Source organism: Ranitomeya imitator, chromosome 1, assembly GCF_032444005.1.
Source record: "Ranitomeya imitator isolate aRanImi1 chromosome 1, aRanImi1.pri, whole genome shotgun sequence".
NCBI classification, from domain to species: domain Eukaryota; kingdom Metazoa; phylum Chordata; class Amphibia; order Anura; family Dendrobatidae; genus Ranitomeya; species Ranitomeya imitator.
This window is the reverse complement of record NC_091282.1, coordinates 780,864,391-780,888,412: the sequence shown is the minus strand read 5'-3', so window position 1 is coordinate 780,888,412 and position 24,022 is coordinate 780,864,391. Positions and strand designations below refer to the sequence as shown.

Here is a 24,022-nt window from a genome sequence, read left to right as displayed (position 1 = left end):
CAGATTTACCCAGTGGTTTCCCATTCAGTGTGTAATGGTGACATTGATTCCTTCTTCCCATGTGTATAACCTTACATTTATCATTGTTAAACCTCATCTGCCACCTTTCAGCCCAAGTTTCCAACTTATCCAGATCCATCTGTAGCAGAATAATATCTTCTCTTGTATTAACTGCTTTACATAGTTTTGTATCTTCTGCAAATATCGATATTTTACTGTGTAAACCTTCTACCAGATCATTAATGAATATGTTGAAGAGAACAGGTTCCAATACTGACCCCTGCGGTACCCCACTGGTCACAGCGACCCAGTTAGAGACTATACCATTTATAACCACCCTCTGCTTTCTATCACTAAGCCAGTTACTAACCCATTTACACACAATTTCCCCCAGACCAAGCATTCTCATTTTGTGTACCAACCTCTTGTGCGGCACGGTATCAAACGCTTTGGAAAAATCGAGATATACCACGTCCAATGACTCACCGTGGTCCAGCCTATAGCTTACCTCTTCATAAAAACTGATTAGATTGGTTTGACAGGAGCGATTTCTCATAAACCCATGCTGATATGGAGTTAAACAGTTATTCTCATTGAGATAATCCAGAATAACATCCCTCAGAAACCCTTCAAATATTTTACCAACAATAGAGGTTAGACTTACTGGCCTATAATTTCCAGGTTCACTTTTAGAGCCCTTTTTGAATATTGGCACCACATTTGCTATGCGCCAATCCTGCGGAACAGACCCTGTCGCTATAGAGTCCCTAAAAATAAGAAATAATGGTTTATCTATTACATTTATTCTATTTATTATTTATTATTTATTTATATCTATTTATTATTAGGAATTGCCTGTATTTATTGCTGATTCATTTTGAAGAATTACAATTTTTAAAGGTCTACTATATGTATAATTAGGTATTAAGTCTGAAATAACATGATATACTACTAATTGGTGGATATGAGGAATTGTTGTATTTATTCCTTTGAGTGTGGGGAATACTCTGGTGTCCCCTAGACGGCAAATTGAATTTTCTTATATGTGATCTCTTCTTTGTCTTTTGATTGATGGGGGATATGTGGTCATAGTCTGGTGAAGTGCCCTAGGTATTATTGGACATATGTTGATTTTATTGGCTATGATTGCCAGGTGGATTTTTTCCACCATCCAGGAGTTCTTCCGCGTCAGAGGTCAGGCTATCCCAGCGGGGATCAGGGCACACTCCACTCGGTCGATTGGGGTTTCTTGGGCCATTGGGCACCAGGCGTCGGCAGAGCACGCCTGCAAGGTTGCGGTTTCGTCGAGTCTGCACGCGTTTTTGAAGCACTATAATTTTCACATGCAGACTTCCGCAGATGTGAGTCTGGGCAGGTGGACTCTGCAGTCAGCGGTAGAGCACTTTTATGTAGCGGTTATGCAAGGCCTGATCTGTTGTGTTTTCCCCACCCAGGGACTGCTTTGGGAAGGAAAAATAAGGATTTTTGTGTACTCACCGTAAAATCCTTTTCTCCGAGCCAATCATTGGGGGACACAGCACCCACCCTGTTAATAGCTTTGTGCTTGTTCTGTAAATTGACATGTTATACTCTTATATGTTGTTATTGAGCTCTTGCTTTTGCACTGAACTGGTTCTCTGGGAGCCAGCAGGAGGTTATATACTGCAAAGGAGGAGCTAACTTTCTTTGCATTATGGTCTGTGTCCCCCAGTGATTGGCTCGGAGAAAAGGATTTTATGGTGAGTACCCAAAAATCCCTATATTTTTAGTTGCCATGATGTCCATCAGGAGAGTTTATGAATTAGCGCCACTGGCCTGCCATTCTCCGTGCCTGCCCGCTCCTTCCTTCTGGCCTAAGGTGGTTTCTTCTTTTCACATTAATGAAGAAATTGTCCTTCCCTCTCTGTGCCCCTCTTTGGTTCATTCCCTAGAGTAGTCCCTCAAGCTGGATCTGGTCAGATCCAGCTTTGAAGGACTGCTTCCTTTCGCTGCTCGGATGCCCTATTTGTCATTCCTGAAGGTCGTCGTAAGGGGCTCCCAGCTTCCAAGTCCACTTCGTTCAGTAATTTTGGAGGCAAAACATGTTCAGGACAAACAGCCCCCTCCGACGCTAAAGGCTTACTCCACCCGGGCGGGAGGAGCTTCCTGGGCAGTTCGTCACCAGGCATCGGCTTTACAGATTTGTACAGCTGTGACCTGGTCATAATTACTCTATTTTGTGAGGTTTTACAGGGTTCATACTCATGCCTCGTCTGATGCAGGCCTGGGAAGGACGGTGCTGCAGCGGCGGTTATGCACCGGCAGACCTAAGTCTTTTCTTTGCGTTTTTTCTGTTTCCGACCCTAGGGTCTGCTTTGGGACGTCCCATGGTTACCTGTGTCTCCCAATGAAGTGAAAAAGAAGGATTTTTGGTACTAACCGTAAAATCTTTCTTGGAGCCTTCATTGGGGGACACAGCACCCTTCCTATCTGGTTGTACTGCCTTTGAGCCTACGGCCTTTTGTTGATGGGTTGGTACATATGTTTAGTTTTTTTGAGCTTCTCCTACTGCTTTTACACTATCTGAGGTACTTGGTGGGTGTATACTGCTGAGGAGGAGCTATTTTCATTTTTTTGCGTAGTGTCAGCCTCCTAGCAATAGCAGCATACACCCATGGTTACCTGTGCCCCTCAATGAAGACTCCAAGAAAGAGATTTTACAGTGAGTACCAAAAATAATTATTTTTTGAATTAACCAAATGGCTGCAATGAAACACTGTGCGTGTAAAAAAAAAAAATATATATATATATATATATATATATATATATATACATACATACATACATACATACATACATACATACATACATACATACATACATACACATATATATATATATACTAGCTATTGAACCCGTTCTACGCCCGGGTGGCGAGCATTTATATTGGTATATTGTCTCCATCATGGTATGTGCTGCTCCATCCTGCGTCCCCATCCTGTCATGCGCTGCTCCATCCTGCGTCCCCATCCTGTCATGTGCTGCTCCATCCTGCGTCCCCATCCTGTCATGCGCTGCTCCATCCTGCGTTCCCTTTCCTGTCATGCGCTGCTCCCATCCTGCGTCCCCATCCTGTCATGCGCTACTCCCATCCTGCGTCCCCATCCTGTGATGCGCTGCTCCCATCCTGTGATGCGCTGCTCCCATCCTGCGTCCCCATCCTGTCATGTGCTGCTCCATCCTGCGTCCCCATCCTGTCATGCGCTGCTCCATCATGCGTCCCCATCCTGTCATGCGCTGCTGCATCCTGCGTCCCCATCCTTATGTGCTGCTGCATCCTGCGTCCCCATCCTTATGTGCTGCTCCATCCTGCGTCCCCATCCTTATGTGCTGCTGCATCCTGCGTCCCCATCCTTAATGTGCTGCTCCATCCTGCGTCCCCATCCTTATGTGCTGCTCCATCCTGCGTCCCCATCCTTATGTGCTGCTCCATCCTGCGTCCCCATACTGTTATGTGCTGCTCCATCCTGCGTCCCCATCCTTATGTGCTGCTCCATCCTGCGTCCCCATCCTTATGTGCTGCTCCATCCTGCGTCCCCATCCTTATGTCCTGCTCCATCCTGCGTCCCCATACTGTTATGTGCTGCTCCATCCTGCGTCCCCATCCTTATGTGCTGCTGCATCCTGCGTCCCCATCCTTATGTGCTGCTCCATCCTGCGTCCCCATCCTTATGTGCTGCTGCATCCTGCGTCCCCATCCTTATGTGCTGCTGCATCCTGCGTCCCCATCCTTATGTGCTGCTGCATCCTGCGTCCCCATCCTTATGTGCTGCTGCATCCTGCGTCCCCATCCTTATGTGCTGCTCCATCCTGTGTCCCCATTTTTATGTGCTGCTCCATCCTGCGTCCCCATCCTTATGTGCTGCTGCATCCTGCGTCCCCATCCTTATGTGCTGCTCCATCCTGCGTCCCCATCCTTATGTGCTGCTGCATCCTGCGTCCCCATCCTTATGTGCTGCTCCATCCTGTGTCCCCATCCTTATGTGCTGCTCCATCCTGTGTCCCCATTTTTATGTGCTGCTCCAACCTGCGTCCCCATCCTTATGTGCTGCTGCATCCTGCGTCCCCATCCTTATGTGCTGCTCCATCCTGTGTCCCCATTTTTATGTGCTGCTCCATCCTGCGTCCCCATCCTTATGTGCTGCTGCATCCTGCGTCCCCATCCTTATGTGCTGCTCCATCCTGCGTCCCCATCCTTATGTGCTGCTCCATCCTGCGTCCCCATCCTTATGTGCTGCTCCATCCTGCGTCCCCATCCTTATGTGCTGCTCCATCCTGCGTCCCCATCCTTATGTGCTGCTCCATCCTGCGTCCCCATCCTTATGTGCTGCTCCATCCTGCGTCCCCATCCTTATGTGCTGCTGCATCCTGCGTCCCCATCCTTATGTGCTGCTCCATCCTGCGTCCCCATCCTAATGTGCTGCTCCATCCTGCGTCCCCATCCTTATGTGCTGCTGCATCCTGCGTCCCCATCCTTATGTGCTGCTGCATCCTGCGTCCCCATCCTTATGTGCTGCTCCATCCTGCGTCCCCATCCTTATGTGCTGCTCCATCCTGCGTCCCCATCCTTATGTGCTGCTGCATCCTGCGTCCCCATCCTTATGTGCTGTTCCATCCTGCGTCCCCATCCTTATGTGCTGCTCCATCCTGCGTCCCCATCCTTATGTGCTGCTCCATCCTGCGTCCCCATCCTTATGTGCTGCTCCATCCTGCGTCCCCATCCTTATGTGCTGCTGCATCCTGCGTCCCCATCCTTATGTGCTGCTCCATCCTGTGTCCCCATCCTTATGTGCTGCTCCATCCTGCGTCCCCATCCTTATGTGCTGCTCCATCCTGCGTCCCCATCCTTATGTGCTGCTCCATCCTGCGTCCCCATCCTTATGTGCTGCTCCATCCTGCGTCCCCATCCTTATGTGCTGCTCCATCCTGCGTCCCCATCCTTATGTGCTGCTGCATCCTGCGTCCCCATACTGCCTCTGACCCGCTCGGCGCCGAGTGCTGGGGGGCCTGAGCAGGCGGGGACACCGGCGCGCTGTGGGGGTCAGGTGCCGGTATCGCCGCCAGCTCAGGCCCCCCAGCACTTACTATACTCACCTGTCCGGCGTTCCATCGCTGAGCGCCGCCATCTTCCCGGTCTCCTGGCTGTGACTGTTCAGTCAGAGGGCGGCGCCGGCGCGCATTAAGCGCGTCACCGCGCCCTCTGAACTGAAGGTCACAGGCTGAAGACCGGGAAGATGGCGCCGCTCAGCGATGGAACGGGGACAGGTGAATATAGGCCGATACTCACCCTCCTGGCGGTCCCTGCTTCTGCGGTGGAGATCGCGGTGTGCGTTCAGTGTGAACGCACACCGCGATCTCCCGGGAGCGTCGCTCTGTGAGGCCCAGACTGCGCCGGCGCTTGCGCAGTCTATAGAGGCTTCGGACAGAGTGACGCTCCCAGCGTTATATTATAGATTAGATGGTGGCCCGATTCTAACGCATCGGGTATTCTGGAATATTCATGTCCACATAGTATATTGCCCAGCCACGTAGTATATTGCCCAGCCACGTAGTATACAGCACAGCCCACGTAGTATATTGCCCAGCGACGTAGTATACAGCACAGAGCATATTGCCCAGCCACGTAGTATATTGCCCAGTGACGTAGTATACAGCACAGAGCCACGTAGTATATTGCACAGCGACGTAGTATACAGCACAGAGCCAAGTAGTATATTGCCCAGCCACGTATGTGACAGGTTAAAAAATAAACATACTCCCCTTCCGATCCGAGGGCCCCTTGTAGTTCTGTCGGCAGCTTCCGGTCCCAGGGTGTGATGACATTGCGGTCACATGACCGTGACGTCATGGCAGGTCCTTCTCGCGCAGGACCTGTGATGACGCCGCGGTCACATGACCGTGACGTCATGGCAGTTCCTTGTTGTGCAGGCGCGCAGGGCCTGTGATGACGTCGCGGTCACATGACCGTGACGTCATGGCAGGTCCATCTCCCATACCATCGTTGCCACCGGAACTTGCCGCTTGCATGGAGCAGTTACCGGAATGTAGTGAGGAGCGGGAAAGATGGCGGAAGGTGAGTATATAATGATTTTTTATTTTTTTTAAATTATTTTTAACAGATATTTTACTATTGACGCTGCATAGGCCGCATCAATAGTAAAAACTTGGTCACACAGGGTTAATAGCGGCGGTAACGGAGTGAGTTACCCGCGGCATAACGCGGTCTATTACCGCTGGCATTAACCCTGTGTGAGCGGTGACTGCGGGGAGTATGGAGCGGGCGCCGGGCGCTGACTGCAGGGTAGTAGGAAGGGACTAATCGGACTGTGGCCGTCGCTGATTGGTCGCGGCAGCCATGACAGGCAGCTGGCGAGACCAATCAGCGACTTGGATTCCATGACAGCCAGAGGCCGCGAACAATGAATATCCGTGACAGACAGAAGGACAGACAGAAAGACGGAAGTGACCCTTAGACAATTATATAGTAGATTAGTATTTATGACTAAAGATTATTCACAACTTGTGTCATATATAGTGGTATGGTGCTTGCTGGTATAGCCTGGGTGTATTCTGTATACAATTAGCATACAGTGCCTTGAAAAATTATCCATAACCCGTGAACTTTCCCACGTTTTTTTCATGTTACTCCCTCAGTCTTAAAGGGAACCTGTCACCCCCAAAATCGAAGGTGAACTAAGCCCACCGGCATCAGGGGCTTATCTACAGCATTCTGTAATGCTGTAGATAAGCCCCCGATGTATCCTGAAAGATGAGAAAAAGAGGTTATATTATACTCACCCAGGGGCAGTCCCGCTTCGGTCCGGTCCGGGGCCTCCCATCTTCTTTCGATGACGTCCTCTTCTTGTCTTCACGCTCCGGCGCAGGCGTACTTTGTCTGCCCTGTTGAGGGTAGAGCAAAGTACTGCAGTGCGCAGGCGCTGGGCCTCTCTGACCTTTCCCGGCACCTGCGCACTGCAGTACTTTGCTCTGTTCTCAACAGGGCAGACAAAGTACGCCGGCGCCAGAGCTGCAGCGTATTGACAAGAAGAGGACGTCATGGTAAGAAGATGGGAAGGACCGGACCGCGACGCCCATCGTACCCGGACCGCCCCTGGGTGAGTATAATCTAACCTCTTTTTGTCATCATTCAGGATACATCCGGGGCTTATCTACAGCATTACCGAATGCTGTAAATAAGCCCATGATGCTGGTGGGCTTAGCTCACCTTCGATTTTGGGGGTGACAGGTTCCCTTTAACCCTGCTGTTCTGTTCGGTCTGGGGAGACCTATTTTGAACTTTGGTATTTTTTGGGGTGTTCAAGATGCGGTTCTGAAACTTGTGGTTGATTGACTTAAATGAGGATGGGTCGGTCGGCCACGGGTTTCAGAGCCGCATCTTGAATATTTTAAAGAATATTGAAGTTCAAAGTTGGTCATTTTTGACCAACAGAACAGCAGGGTTAAATGCATTTTATTGTGTTTTTAAGCAATATCGGCACAAAGTAACAAGTATTTGTGAAGTGTAAGGCAATGTGCACTCGGTGCGTTTTTGCAGCTCGAAGATGGGCCAAAAATGCTTTGGAAACTGTAGCATTTCCCTTCCTTCGGGTCTTGGGGGACACTCGCTTTGCACAGGAATAACGCATACAGGCACGATTTTTCCACAAAAACAGTCTAGTCCGGTTTATTAAACGTCATAAGCCATAACACAAACAGTTCATCATTTATATCAACGGAACACATTAACCACCGATAGTCTATTCCAATGGCAGATCCGTGTCTGCCCGTAACCCCTTGTTACCTGGAGTTACCTTACAGGAGCTCTGGCTCCACACACTGACTCCTGCCAGTGCTGGTTTACAGGGAAACTGCCTCACTGGGATCACCGTCCTAGTGACCAGGGCACCTCGGATAGTCCAGACCCACAGTAGGAACTGTAGCTTCCCCAACACAGAAACCGTCTCAGGCTCTGTAGATGCAGCCTTTCCATGCGCTTCCAGGAAGTCCAATCACAGGCACTTCCAACACACAGGCTATCAGTCCATGATCTTGCCAAGTGCTTACAGTACTCCAGTCCATCCCAGGACAATCCAACACTCTGACCATTCCAGGACTCACACTCTCTTAGGCCGGTTTCACACGTCCAGATAATTCCAGTACCGGAAAAAATCGGTACCGGAATTATCCGTGTCCGTGTGCCCCTACGTTTCTGTGGCACATCAGTGTGGCACTCGTGTGCCGCCCGTGTGCCCACTGGGTACCACACGCACCGTGCTGGGTACCACACGTACCAGCATCTGGTGCTGAAGCCGCGATTCATATCTTTCCTGCAGCAGCGTTTGCTGCAGAGAAGATATGAATAATAGTGTTTAACCCCTTTCTGCTATTAGACGTACTATTCCGTCCATGTGGGGTGGGCCCTACTTCCCAAGGACGGAATAGTACGTCATAGGCGATCGGCCGCGCTCACGGGGGGAGAGCGGCCGATCGCGGCCGGGTGTCAGCTGCTTATCGCAGCTGACATCCGGCACTATGTGCCAGGAGCGGTCACGGACCGCCCCCAGCACATTAACCCCCGGCACACCACGATCAAACATGATTGCGATGTGCCGGCGGTGCAGGGAAGCATCGCGCAGGGAGGGGGTCTCCCTGCGGGCTTCCCTGAGACCCCCGCAGCAACGCGATGTGGGATGGCGGGGGGCACATAGATCTTTATTTTAACCCCTTTACCCCCAAGGGTGGTTTGCACGTTATGGACTGGGCCAATTTTTACAATTCTGACCACTGTCCCTTTATGAGGTTATAACTCTGGAACGCTTCAACGGATCCCGGTGATTCTGACATTGTTTTCTCGTGACATATTGTACTTCATGATAGTGGTAAAATTTCTTTGATATTACCTGCGTTTATTTGTGAAAAACTTTGAATTTTTATGCAATTAAATCACAGAGATATGTCACACAAAATACTTAATAAGTAACATTTCCCACATGTCTACTTTACATCAGCACAATTTTGGAACCCAAATTTTTTTTTGTTAGGGAGTTATAAGGGTTAAAAGTTGACCAGCAATTTATCATTTTTACAACACCATTTTATTTTAGGGACCACATCTCATTTGAAGTCATTTTGAGGGGTCTATATGATAGAAAATACCCAAGTGTGACACCATTCTAAAAACTGCACCCCTCAAGGTTCTCAAAACCACATTCAAGAAGTTTATTAACCCTTCAGGTGTTTCACAGGAATTTTTGGAATGTTTAAATAAAAATTTAGACCCCAGTCCAGAGCCTCTCACCTAGCCAAATTAGTTCTCATGCTTCGCACTGACGAGGGCCAACAGCCCGAAACACCGTGTCTGCGAATTGAGATACTAATTTGGCTTTTATCCTAAAGGCCCCTTCACATTAAGCGACGCTGCAGCGATACCGACAACGATCCGGATCGCTGCAGCGTCGCTGTTTGGTCGCTGGAGAGCTGTCACACAGACCGCTCTCCAGCGACCAACGATGCCGGTAACCAGGGTAAACATCGGGTAACTAAGCGCAGGGCCGCGCTTAGTAACCCGATGTTTACCCTGGTTACCATGCTAAAAGTAAAAAAAAAAAAAAACACTAGATACTTACCTACAGCCGTCTGTCCTCCAGCGCTGTGCTCTGCTTCTCTGCACTCCTCCTGTACTGGCTGTGAGCCGGAAAGCTCTGCTTTCCGGCTCACAGCCAGTACAGGAGGAGTGCAGAGCACAGCGCTTGAGGACGGACGGCTGTAGGTAAGTATCTAGTGTTTTTTTTTTTTTTTACTTTTAGCATGGTAACCAGGGTAAACATCGGGTTACTAAGCGCAGCCCTGCGCTTAGTTACCCGATGTTTACCCTGGTTACCAGTGAAGACATCGCTGGATCGGTGTCTCACACGCCGATCCAGCGATGTCAGCAGGAGTCCAGCGACGAAATAAAGTTCTGGACTTTATTCAGCGACCAACGATCTCCCAGCAGGGGCCTGATCGTTGGTCGCTGTCACACATAACGATTTCATTAACGATATCGTTGCTACGTCACAAATAGCAACGATATCGTTAACAATATCGTTATGTGTGAAGGTACCTTAAGTCATATTGCATGACTCGTTAAAGAGTTGATTGTGACTTGTAGGATCGCTACTTCCAACAGGTGGCGCTATAGAGTTTAAGTCCTCTTTTTCTCAGAAGAGGCAATTTGCATATAAATAAAAATGAACATTTAACTTTTTTTCACAAAAAATTTACTTCAGCTCCAATTTATTTTATTTTACCAAGGGTTACAGGAGAAAATGGACCCCAAACCTTGTTGTACAATTTGTCCTGAGTACGCCGATACCCCATAAGTGGAGGTAAACCACTGTTTGGGCGCATGACAGAGCTCGGAAGCGAAGGAGCGCCATTTGACTTTTCAATGCAAAATTGACTGGAATTGAGATGGGACGCCATGTTGCGTTTGGAGAGCCACTGATGTGCCTAAACATTGAAACCCCCCCCACAAGTGACACCATTTTGGAAAGTAGACCCCCTAAGGAACTTATCTAGAGGTGTGGTGAGCACTTTGACCCACCAAGTGCTTCACAGAAGTTTATAATGCAGAACCGTAAAAATAAAAAATCATTTTTTTTTCACAAAAATTATCTTTTTGCCCCCAATTTTTTATTTTCCCAAAGAGAAGAAATTGGAACCAAAACGTTGTTGTACAATTTGTCCTGAGTACTCTGATACCCCATATGTGGGGGTAAACCACTGTTTGGGCGCATGGGAGAGCTCTTAAGGGAAGGAGCGCCGTTTGACTTTTCAATGCAAAATTCACAGGAATTGAGATGGGACGCCATGTTGCGTTTGGAGAGCCCCTGATGTGTCTAAACAATGGAAACCCCCCAATTATAACTGAAACCCTAATCCAAACACACCCCTAACCTTACTTCCAACGGTAACCCTAACCACACCTCTAACCCAGACACACCCCTAACCCTAATCCCAACCCTATTCCCAACCTCAAATGTAATCCAAACCCCAACCCTAACTGTAGCCTTAACCCTAACTGTAGCCTTAACCCTAACTGTAGCCTTAACCCTAACTGTAGCCTTAACCCTAACTGTAGCCTTAACCCTAACTGTAGCCTTAACCCTAGCCGTAGCCTTAACCCTAGCCGTAGCCTTAACCCTAGCCGTAGCCTTAACCCTAGCCGTAGCCTTAACCCTAGCCGTAGCCTTAACCCTAGCCGTAGCCTTAACCCTAGCCGTAGCCTTAACCCTAGCCGTAGCCTTAACCCTAGCCGTAGCCTTAACCCTAGCCGTAGCCTTAACCCTAGCCGTAGCCTTAACCCTAGCCGTAGCCTTAACCCTAGCCGTAGCCTTAACCCTAGCCGTAGCCTTAACCCTAGCCGTAGCCTTAACCCTAGCCGTAGCCTTAACCCTAGCCGTAGCCTTAACCCTAGCCGTAGCCTTAACCCTAGCCGTAGCCTTAACCCTAGCCGTAGCCTTAACCCTAGCCGTAGCCTTAACCCTAGCCGTAGCCTTAACCCTAGCCGTAGCCTTAACCCTAGCCGTAGCCTTAACCCTAGCCGTAGCCTTAACCCTAGCCGTAGCCTTAACCCTAGCCGTAGCCTTAACCCTAGCCGTAGCCTTAACCCTAGCCGTAGCCTTAACCCTAGCCCTAGCGGGAAAATGGAAATAAATACATTTTTTTAATTTTTTTATTTTTCCCTAAGGGGGTGATGAAGGGGGGTTTGATTTACTTTTATAGCGGGTTTTCTTAGCGGATTTTTATGATTGGCAGCCGTCACACACTGAAAGACGCTTTTTATTGCAAAAAATATTTTTTGCGTTACCACATTTTGAGAGCTATAATTTTTCCATATTTGAGTCCACAGAGTCATGTGAGGTCTTGTTTTTTGCGGGACGAGTTGACGTTTTTATTGGTAACGTTTTCGGTCACGTGACGTTTTTTGATCGCTTTTTATTCCGATTTTTGTGAGGCAGAATTACCAAAAACCAGTAATTCATGAATTTCTTTTGGGGGAGGCGTTTATACCGTTCCGCGTTTGGTAAAATTGATAAAGCAGTTTTATTCTTCTGGTCAGTACGATTACAGCGACACCTCATTTATATCATTTTTTTATGTTTTGGCGCTTTTGATCCTATGGGAGGTGGATCCGCATATTCATTACTGTAAATGAGCGGCCCCACGTGACCGCATACAGGAGAAGATGCGGCCAGAACAGGAAGCAGCGACAGCCAACGACGGAGCTGGGTGAGTATTTTCAGAACGGCTCTGCTTTCCGGCCGCTGTGCTTACACAGAGCAGAGAAGCAGAGCGCCGAGGGACAGACAGCGGAAGGTAAGTATGTAGTGTTTTTTTGTTTTTTTTTACTTTTACTCTGGTAACCAGGGTAAACATCGGGTTACTAAGCGCGGCCCTGCGCTTAGTAACCCTATGTTTACCCTGGTTACCGGCATAGTTGGTCGCTGGAGAGCTGTCTGTGACAGCTCTCCAGCGACCAAACAGCGACGCTGCAGCGATCCGGATCGTTGTCGGTATCGCTGCAGCATCACTTAGTGTGACGGTACCTTTAATCCCCACTGGGAAAGGCTTGTCTGTGACGCAGTAGGACTTCTGAAAAGCCAAATGAATCCAATTGGTATTGTGGCCCTGAAGCGGCTAAACCCTGCCTGAGACCCTCAGGAAGCACAAATAGGAGTCCGACTTACTGAAGGGCGCCGTCTTCGAGATGCACCTTATGAGAGCCCTTACTACATCCAGGGACAAAAAGAGAGAAGGACAAAGTCCTCGTTAAGGTGGAAAGACAAGACAACCTTGGAAAACAGAAAACGTAGACGATTCGATGACCACCTTATCCTGGGGGAAATCGGGAAAGGAACTCGACCGGACAGAGTTGCTAGCTTCGAGACTTGTCTGATAGACATCACTGCGACAAGAAAAAACGACTTTCAGAGACATCCTGCAATCCAGCAACGGTTCGAAAGGCGTCTGCTAAAGAGCACCCGGGACCAATATAAGGTCCCAGGCCTCTAACGGCATACTATAAGGGAATACCACATGGGAGACTCCCTGAAAGAAAATGCTCACTTACAGAATGGAAGTAATCCTGCACTGGAATAAAACAGATAAGGCCGAGATCTGGCCTTTGAGAGAGAGAGAAAGAGCTGAGCGCGAAACCTGATTCCAGACCAGTCTGGAGAAATTCCCAAAATGGAGGGAACAGAGAAGACATGAGGACGTCCGCGGTGCCTGCACCATGTGAAAAAGGTTATCAGGTGTGCTGATAGATGCTAGCTGATGCAGGCTTCCAATTCTAATCATGGTGTGGGAAACCCCCGATGAGAGAACCCAGCTTGAGATCGCTCCTAGGCTACAATGGCCAAGCTGTTAAACACGGGGCCCCCGAGTTCTCATGACAAAACAGACGTTGGCAGAGCAAATCTGGATGATCCGGCAGTCGCCAAGGCACATCTGCGACTATCTGCACTAAAGCTGCATATCACGCCCATCGTGGCCAAACCTGGGCGACAAGGATTACTGGAGTCCCCTCCGCTTAGATCTTCCTGATGAACCTCGGAAGTAAAGATAGCGGGGAAAAAACATACGGAAGACGAAACTGAAACCACCGAGAGACCCGTGCATGCACCTTGATGGTCTAGGGATCCTGAGACCGAGCTCAGAAGTGGAGTACCTTGGCGTTCAATCTTGAAGCCATCAGATAAACGTCCGGAGTTCTTAAACGAATACATATCTGTCGAAAGACCTTCCACTGTCCCAAGGCGAGACTTTGACGCCTAGGAAATACTGCCGCCCAGTTTTTTTACTCCTGGGATACGGACTGCTGAAAATACCAAGTGGTTCCTCTCTGCCTATCAGGGAATATGGGCTACCTCATGCATGGCCACTCTGCTGCGGGTACCCCCTTTACATGCGACAACCGTGGCTTTATCCGATTGAATTCGGATGGGGTGACTCGCCAAGAGATAATGGAACTGCTGCAGGGCTATCCTGATTGCTCGGATTTCCCAGACATTAATCGGAAGGCTCGACTTCCAAGTTGACCAGCGCCCCTGAGCCGTGATGTGACGACTACTCTCCAGCCAAGGAGACTGGCATCGGTAGTCATCACTAGCCATTAAACCGGGAGAAAGGATTTCCCCTGGAAGAGAGAAGACCTCAATGTCCACCACCTGAGAGGTTGCCTGACCCGCTGTGGCAAACGGCACTGGCGATAGAGGGAGAACGGGTTCATGCTGCAGGGGGCGGAGATGCTTCTGAACGAAAAGAGACCGCTTCTATTGCTGCCATCATTTTTCCCCAGTGCCCTCATGGCAAACCGGATAGAATGACAGGATGAGTGGCTAAGTGTGCGGGCTCCTTGTTGAAGGGCTCGGACCTTGTCTTGAGGGAGCATCACTAACCCTTGGAGGATATCCACAGGGCTGGAACGAGGGAAGACCTGTATACGTTTATCAGCGAGCTCGGGTGAGGAAGAGTATCGCCAGTGATGTGAAGGCACTTCGCGCAGTCCTGGAAGGAGGGACCCCTGATGAGAAGGTCGTCTGAGTAGGGCAGAACGATGATGCCCCGAGGGTGCGAGATGGACGTGATGGCCGTCATGACCTTCAAAAGTGAAGTGTGAACTGAAATTACTAATCGGGAATGGCGAAGGACAGGAATGTCTAGAAAGGGGAAAATCGGAATATGGAGGAAAGCATCCTGTTGTCGATGGATGCTAGAAATGCCCCTCTTTTATCGACGAGTTTGCATGATCCTTGGTGTGATCTGATTCCAGCGCTGCAAGGCTGTAGTGCTAACCACTGAACCAACATGCTGCGTTAGAGATGGAGGAATCATCCGAGTCAGGCTGGCGAAGACCCTGACTGATAGAGGAAAGATCATGAAGAGACTGTATCTCTGTGACCAGTGACGCCATGGGCAGCGCCCGTGACGAAACCCACTCTTATAGTGCAATCTAGATCCCAGCCCCAGGAAAATGAGGCTGTACTACAGAATACCCCATGACACATTAATCCCATACATCCTTTGCAGGGAAAACCAATGGGGCCTCAGGGTCAGAGCACTTACCCAAGACTGTTGCCCAAGGGTGCTGCAGGTCTGATAAACTATGGTGGGATTTTGATCCTAGGACCCCATGCAGCCAAAGTAACGACCGAACTTCAAACAATGTTTGTGTGTTTGCATTTATTTACCCACTTTGTAATGAGGGTGTTATGCTGACATTTTTTCATTACTAAGCCTAGGGCTTGGTATCAATGACAGCTGCTGACGCCAAGACCTAATCCCATTACTCTGATACTACCGCATCGGAATGAAAAAGGTGGTATTGAACCAAGAAATTACATCACTAAACTGTTTTTAATATCTTTATTTAGCTCAAAAAGCCTTCATTGCTTTACAAAAACACATGCAAACAACTTTTACAAAACTAAATACTCAACGTGCGGACGTGGATACCAAATTTTATAAATAAGACAATTGTGCTGTGCATGTGTATTCAGACGCCTGAGGCAGTACTTTGTAGGACCACCTTTTTTTGCTGCAGTATTTTGGGGTCAGTCTCTCCCAGCTTTCTCTGTGGCAGTATTTTTGGGTCTGTCCCAGCTTTCTCTGTGGCAGTATTTTGGGGTCAGTCTCTCCCACCCTTCTCTGCTGTAGTCTTTTGTGGTCTGTCTTTCCCAGCTTTCTTTGCTGCAGTCTTTTGGGGTTTGTCTCTCCCAGCTTTGCACATTCAGAGGTGACATTTTGCCCCTTCCTCTTTGCACTATCTCTCTCGCTCAGTGAGATTGGATGGAGATGTCTGTGATCAGAAATTTTCACATATTGTCACAGATTCTCTGGGATTTGGGTCTGGACTGTGACTCGGCTGTTAACACACATGAATATTCTCTGATGTAAACCCTCCATTGTGCCTCTGGCAGGATGTTTAAGGTTGTTGTTCTGATGAACCTTCGCCCCAGTCTCAAGTCTTTTCCAGCCTCTCACAGGTTTTCCTTTAGGATTGCCCTGTATTTAGCTCCATCCATCTTCCCATTACAACTGACCAGCTTCCCTGCCTCTGCTGAAGAAAAGCCTCCCCACAGCAGGATGCTGCCACCACCATATATGACAGTGGGGATGGTGTTTCAGGGTGATGGGCTGTGTTAATTTTCCACCACAGATAACGATTTATCACAAAAAGTTCTACTTTGGTCTCATCTGACCCAGAGGACCTTTTCCCACATGCTTGCGGTGTTCCCTACACAGCTTTTTTTTCAAACAGGACATCTTATGGATTTCAAACATGTCTTTCTTCTTGCCACTCTTGCATAAAGACCAGATTTTTAGAGTCTATGACTAATGGTTGAGCTGTGGTCAGATTCTCCTTCCGAAGCTGTGGATCTCTGCAGCTCCTCCAGTGACCATGGGCCTCTCAGCTGCTTCTCTTAATAGTGCTCTCATTGCTTGGAATTTCAGGTTAGGTGGACGGCCATGTCTTTGTAGGTTTGCAGTCATGCCATACTCCTTCCATTTTTGGATGATGGATTAAACAATGCTCCGTGAGATGTTCAGAGCTTGGGCTATTTTTTAGAACCTAACCCTGCTTTACTTTTCTCCACAACTTTATCTTTGACCTGTCTTGTGAGTGCCTTGGTTTTTATGATGCTTTTTGACTCCTAATGTTCTCACACAAACCTCTGAGGCCTTCATAGAATAGCTGTAGTTATACTGAGAAGAAATCACATCCAGTTGGACAGAATGTACTAATTATAATCACTTGTGCGGGTGATTAGTCACTCAGGATTTTATTTAGTTGGATCAAACTACAAGGGGCTGAATACAAATGCACCTCACAATTGTCAGATTTATAGTTTTAAAATAATTAGAAAAGCTCGTATAATTTCATTTACACTTCACAAATACTTGTTACTCTGTATCGGTGTCACATAAAATCTCAATAAAGTACAATTAAATTTGTGGGTGGAACGTTTAAAAATGTGGAAAACTTATTGGAGTATGAATTATTTTTCATGGCACTGTGTAGAGTTGGTATAATCTGGATATCTTTTACATATAATTGATATATCTTGCTGTTATAACATAAGCATTTTCTCAACACGTAATCTGAGAATATTTTCCCGCATCCATGTCATTACCTTATCAGGCTGATGATCTTTTATTCTGTACTTTGCTGTATCCGCCGCTGCCATCTTTCGGACGGCACTTGCTCTGGGGGCTCACCCATCTTCTGGGTGGTGTCTTGTGTCTTGCACCCTCTGGCAGCTCTCCATATTATATTAACTCCCCCTTTCCTGGCATTTTTTGGAGAGATTAGATTAGATCGGGCTCTAATTGTTTTCTCTGTGAGGTTTCGCCTCTAAGTGTTGACGTTTCCCATATTCCTGGCTAGACGGGAAGTTCCATAATATAAATAATGTTTATTCTGCAGATTAATGAGTGTCTGTTCACACAGGACAAAAAATCCTATATATTAACTGTTATTCTGCTGCCCCCTCGATCATTCCTAATAGGTGACTGAGCCCCATGAACTCCTCCACCATTCCGGCAACCTGTGGGGGGGCTTTTTTTCTCGGCATAGTGCCATAAGCTAAAGAAATCAGGACACCATGTCACCCGTCTTGTAGAAATTGTATATACAGCGCCACCTTCACCCATGGTCTTGTCAGATAGTGCAGATTATTCATTGGGACAACCCTCGAAGGTAAAACCTGCTGAATAAAGTTCAGGTTCACCTTTGTCTCCACTTATCGTGGGCACTATCTGGCATCAGATCAGCACCAGACAATGGTGGGTATGAAGTATATGGGGCTGCTTTACAGATCTGCCCGAACTTCACAAGTTGTGGAATGACGCTCAGTCTGGCGGGCGGTCCCGACATGCCAGATTATTGGAATCGTTCCATTCATTACAAGACCTCACGTGAGGATTCTTTTTCTAACCTGCAGACTTCTCATTCTGATTTGGCAGAGAAAGAGTTACTTCCTGCTATAGACGCTGCAAAAAAATAATTTTTTTTTTATTGAAATTGTTCCCAATTGCATTCTTAGCCGCAGCCAAATCTCATGAAGGATTTCTTTATCGAGGTGCTGGCAGACAGATGGGTTCACACCGAGACCCGGCTTTGCCAGTCACATTTTCCTAAATTGCCTTAAATGGTTAACAAATTGATCCTCACCGTTCCCTAGCTGGCTGTTTCCAAGCCTAGATTCCCAAGCCCAGAACCTCGGCCCTAGCCAAGACATATTTTTTTTTTTTTTTATTTTATCATTATTTCTTGAGTGTAAAACTCAAACGCTCTTATATCTGATGCCGGCACCCAACCTTGATCCCAGTGGATAAAGAACAGACTGAAAGGGGGGCATGGATGACCAGTGACTGGCGCAGCAGTACAGGAATGCCTTTTTTCCCCATATGAGTTGACAATCTCAGTCCATCCCTGAATTGCTCAATCATCCGTGATCCTTCTGTGTTTCTGTTCACATGCCAAGGTCCCTGGTGATCTAGGGCCCATTAGTGGGTTCTCAGTAACATCATTGTGGTCTAGGACAAAGAAGGCGTTAGACTGGGTCCCTGGCGTTCTAGGGTACTTAATTGGTTTATAGTAACATTGCTTGAGTCTAGGACATGGAAGGGGTTATTCCCAGGGTCATTGGTGGCCTAGGTTAGCTGGTGTGGGATTGTAATAACATCCTTGGGGACTAGGACACAGAAGGACATAGTGACATGGTTCCTGGTGGTTTAGGGTACTTAATGGATTTCTAAGTAACATTGTTGGGTTCTAGGACAACGAAGGGGTTATTGCTGGTGGTCTAGGGTGGTTAGTGTGGGATCTTAGTGACAACTTTGGGGTTTAGGACACAGAAGAAAGTTATCTGTATCCCTGGTGATTTGGGACAGAATAAGGGTCCAGTAAGGTCATCCTTGATGATCAAGGAAAGTTAAGAAGTTACTGTCAGCATCCATGGTAAGACATGTTGTCACAGGGTTTGTTTGGCAATTTTAAATATACTAGATGGTGGCCCGATTCGAACGCATCGGGTATTCTAGAATATGCACGCCCCACTTTTCAGTTTTTGAATTTCCCCAAAAATTTGAAATGGCCAATAAATTTCGTTCAACTTCACTATTGTGCTCCACTTGTTGTTGATTCTTCACCAAAACCTTACATTTGGTATCTTTATGTTTGAAGCATGATATGTGGGAAAAGGTTGAAAAATCCAGGGAGCCAAATACTTTCGCAAGGTGCTGTATCTACAAAATGCTCAAAATCTGTTAACGTAAAATTAGCAATACTCGCCAATCGGGGCTTGTACTGCTACCTGGTACAGGTCAGTCGCTAGGAAATGCTGAGGGGAGTATATACAGTACAGACCAAAAGTTTGGACACACCTCATTTAAAGATTTTTCTGTATTTTCATTACTATGAAAATTGTACATTCACACTGAAGGCATCAAAACTATGAATTAACACATGTGGAATTATATACTTAACAAAAAAGTGTGAAACAACTGACATTATGTCTTATATTCTAGATTCTTCAAAGTAGCCACCTTTTGCTTTGATGACTGCTTTGCACACTCTTGGCATTCTCTTGATGAGCTTCAAGAGGTAGTCACCGTGAATGGTCTTCCAACAATCTTGAAGGAGTTCCCAGAGATGCTTAGCACTTGTTGGCCCTTTTGCCTTCACTCTGCGGTCCAGCTCACACCAAACCATCTGTGGAGGCCAGGTCATCTGATGTAGCACCCCATCACTCTCCTCCTTGGTCAGATAGCCCTTACACAGCCTGGAGGTGTGTTTGGGGTCATTGTCCTGTTGAAAAATAAATGATGGTCCAACTAACCGCAAACCGGATGGAATAGTATGCTGCTGCAAGATGCTGTGGTAGCCATGCTGGTTCAGTATGCCTTCAATTTTGAATAAATTCCCAACAGTGTTACCAGCAAAGCACCTCCACACCATCACACCTCCTCCTCCATGCTTCACGGTGGGAACCAGGCATGTAGAGTCCATCCGTTCACCTTTTCTGCATCGCACAAAGACACGGTGGTTGGAACCAAAGATTTCCAATTTGGGCTCAGCAGATCAAAGCACAAATTTCCACAGGTCTAATGTCCATTCCTTGTGTTTTTTAGCCCAAACAAGTCTTCTGCTTGTTGCCTGTCCTTAGCAGTGGTTTCCTAGCAGCTATTTTACCACGAAGGCCTGCTGCATAAAGTCTCCTCTTAACCGTTGTTGTAGAAATGTGTCTGCTGCTAGAACTCTGTGTGGCATTGACCTCGTCTCTAATCTGAGCTGCTGTTAACCTGCAATTTCTGAGGCTGGTGACTTGAATAAACTTATCCTCAGAAGCAAAGGTGACTCTTGGTTTTCCTTTCCTGGGGCGGTCCTCATGTGAGCCAGTTTCTTTGTAACGCTTGATGGTTTTTGCCACTGCACTTGGGGACACTCTCAAAGTTTTCCCAATTTTTCGGACTGACTGACCCTCATTTCTTAAAGTAATGATGGCCACTCGTTTTTCTTTACTTAGCTGCTTTTTTCTTGCCCTAATACAAATTCTAAAAGTCTATTCAGTAGGACTATGAGCTGTGTATCCACCAGACTTATGCACAACACAACTGATGGTTCCAACACCATTTGTAAGGCAAGAAATCCCACTTATTAAACCTGACAGGGCATACCTGTGAAGTGAAAACCATTCCCGGTGACTACCTCTTGAAGCTCATCAAGAGAATGCCAATAGTGTGCAAAACAGTCATCAAAGCAAAAGGTGGCTACTTTGAAGAACCTAGAATATAAGATATAATTTCAGTTGTTTCACACTTTTTTATTAAGTATATAATTCCACATGTGTTAATTCATAGTTTTGATGCCTTCAGTGTGAATGTACAATTTTCACAGTCATGAAAATACAGAAAAATCTTTAAATGAGAAGGTGTGTCCAAACTTTTGGTCTGTACTGTACATTTTTTGTTTATTCTTTTTTACCCATTTTGATTGTTTTGCAAAACACTTGGTCTTACAAGACGTCACCTTGAATGTTTGCAGCCCTGGTGGTCTAGGACAGAGAGGGGTAAATCCCTGGGGTGCGACATTCGTGACCAGGTTGTAACACTGTTCAGTTTCCTCACTGCAGCGATTAGTTCAGACAAGGAAGTACAGCCGCACAGTATTTGCTATGATCGAGCAGGGTGATTCTTAAACGCTGTACCCAGTCTCTAATACAGAATTTCAGGGGGGTGGATAGGGGCTCTTTATGCTGCGCCACCCACTGTGACCACCTCATTTTGTATGTTAACCTCAGTGGTCAGCAACTTCCAAGGTATTTTGAAACTACAACTCCCAACAAGACCTGACAGCTGATGATCCCTTGTGCTAGGGGCATAGTGTGCTTTGGCTCCCCTGTCATACCGCTAGGGCTGAAAGGTTCAGATGCCGATATCTACATACCGTATATGGAGCTGCCGACGCTTCGGGTGGAGAATCCACGGGGGAATAATTAAGGTCGTTTACTAATCGGAGGAATAACATTTCCAGTCTTGAGAGAAATCAGGAAAAACACTGTAGCCCCCTCTCCCTGTGAAAAGACAAATATTCTCGGATCTGTGCCATAATATCTTGTGAAAACAAATATAAAAAGCTGCTCTGGGATGGGGGAGGGGAGTCGCCCATGCACTGTGCCATTATAACTGTATAATACTTGTGTTTCACCAGGTGACCTGAAGCAGGAGATGCTGGAAGATGCACAGAATAAACTGATGAACCTGCTGAACAGCACAGAGGGGAAAGTGGACAAGTGAGTGCGTTCTGGCTACAGCGCCTGTCATGGCGGCTGTGGACTTTTGACTGCAGTGGGTGCTGGGGACACTTGGCTCCTGCGATTGTCATGATGGCCAGTCCTGCCATCCTTCAAATTTGTCTGACCCTGCAGTGCATTCAGTTGCACCATCCTTGGAGATGTTGGAGTCTTGTTTCGTCAATTCAAAATGTTGCTGCGGCTTTGTATGTGACTGGAGAATAAGACATGATGTAATAACAGATAGTTATGTGAATGTACTGGTAACACATATTCACACGTCCGCTGGGTTCTTGTCCCTGTCGTTCTCTTCTGTAGATTTCATGCCTTTATTTTTGAGGTCAGAGAGATAATAGACAGATCTCAAGAATTGCACTATTACTTCCACATGTGGAACGCAGGGATATTGTAAACTGCAGGAAAAAGTGGGAGAGACACAGGGCCGCTTATGTAATGTGAGAGTTTGGTCCCGTTTATCTATTCCGGAGGTCTCATTCATGTTATCTAATTCTGGGGGGTCAGGCTCTGATTCTAATCCAGGGAGTCAGGTACAGTGCATCTAATGCAGGAGGGTCAGGTCCAGTGTATCTAATTCTGGTGGCTGGGTTTGTCATCCGTATAGTAAATTGTCCTGTAATAGGGCCACCGCAGTTCTCCAGATGGGGTGCGGGTTTCTATGATGAACCGTCTCGTTAACCCCCCACCCCTGGGATCTGATCCAGCAGAGCATGTGCTGTAATATGACATAGGCAGACGCCCTCGCCTGCAGCAGATCCTATATGTACAGATGTCGTCTCTTCCCGCAGGGTGCTAATGAGGAATCTATTTGTTGGCCATTTCCACACCCCAAAAAATAAGCGTCAAGAGGTTTTGCGGTTGATGGGGAGCATCCTCGGACTGAAGAAGACTGAGATGGATGAAGTAAGTGGCTGTGGATTTAGGATAACTTCTGTAGATGTCTTTTTCTACCACTAACCGTCCAATTTTCCCACAGCTTTTGGTGGAGGAGAGTCGCGGTGTGACCCGATGGGTGACAGGATGGCTTGGAGGAGGCACCACTCACGCCAAAAGTGTCCCCAGCACCCCACAAAGACCCAGCCATCAGTCCCTATTTAATAGTGTAAGTGCAGGTCTTTATCCATTTTGTAATTCTTTATCCGGAATTTTGATGTTTATATTGTCTTTTTGTCTTTTCAGTCCTTCTCTGAGCTGTTTGTCAAGTTTCTGGAGACAGAATCACTACCGAAGCTGCCCCCTCTAAAGCTGACGATGCAAGACATGGTGCCACTGGGTGCAACCGCTAGCAGGAGTCAGAGCACCACTACATCTGCTCCAGGTACTGTGTGTATATAATGATCCTGCCATTTTCCAGAGCGCCCCCAGCACAGTGCAGTCACTACGTCCACTCCAGGTACTGTGTATATATGGTGATCCTGCCATATACCAGAGCGCCCCCAGCACAGTGCAGTCACTACGTCCACTCCAGGTACTGTGTGTTCTGAGGCAGTGACTGGTATTATATGCGAGGGACATTACGTATCCCCCAGGATGCACATAGAAGCGTATTAAGGCCGCTGGAGTGCATTTCTGTCACAGGTATAGCTGTGGTTGCAATGCAGAATAAAAGTAAGGCTACTTTCACACTAGCGTCGGTACGGGGCCGTCGCCATTCGTCGGCCCGACGTACCGATGCAAACTGTGAAAAAAATGATCAACGGGGTAGCGGATGCAGTTTTACAACGCATCTGCTGCCCCATTGTAAGGTCCGGGGAGGAGGGGCCGGAGTTCCGGCCGCGCATGTGCGGTCGGAAGTGGTGGACTCGATGCACAAAAAAACCGTTACATGTAATGTTTTTTTGTGCCGACGGTGCGCCAAAACACGACGCATGCGACGTGTGGCGATACATCGCAATGCGTCGCTAATGAAAGTCTATGGAGAAAAAACGCATCCTGCGGGAACTTTGCAGGATGCGTTTTTATTCCAAAACGACGCATTGCGACGTACGTCAAAAAATAGTAGTGTGAAAGTAGCCTATGTGTGGTCTTGGACAAGCCAGTTGCCCAAGGCAGATTTAAGAAAAAAATAGAATGGGTTGGCGCAAGGTAATACTATCCAGAGGTATTTGCTGCAAAACAGACAA

The 24,022-nt window shown here is 47.4% G+C and overlaps 1 protein-coding gene across 1 annotated transcript in view; it reads left to right on the top strand.

Moving 5' to 3' along the window:
* The window catches only part of TRIP11 (thyroid hormone receptor interactor 11), a 93,146-nt gene that overhangs the window by 56,462 nt on the left and 12,662 nt on the right, over positions 1-24,022 (top strand). Inside the window, exons 17-20 of the mRNA XM_069736834.1 lie at positions 21,800-21,881; positions 22,688-22,802; positions 22,876-23,001; positions 23,079-23,217. Of these exons, the coding sequence (XP_069592935.1) occupies positions 21,800-21,881; positions 22,688-22,802; positions 22,876-23,001; positions 23,079-23,217 (462 nt within the window). The remainder of the gene's footprint in view (positions 1-21,799; positions 21,882-22,687; positions 22,803-22,875; positions 23,002-23,078; positions 23,218-24,022) is intronic.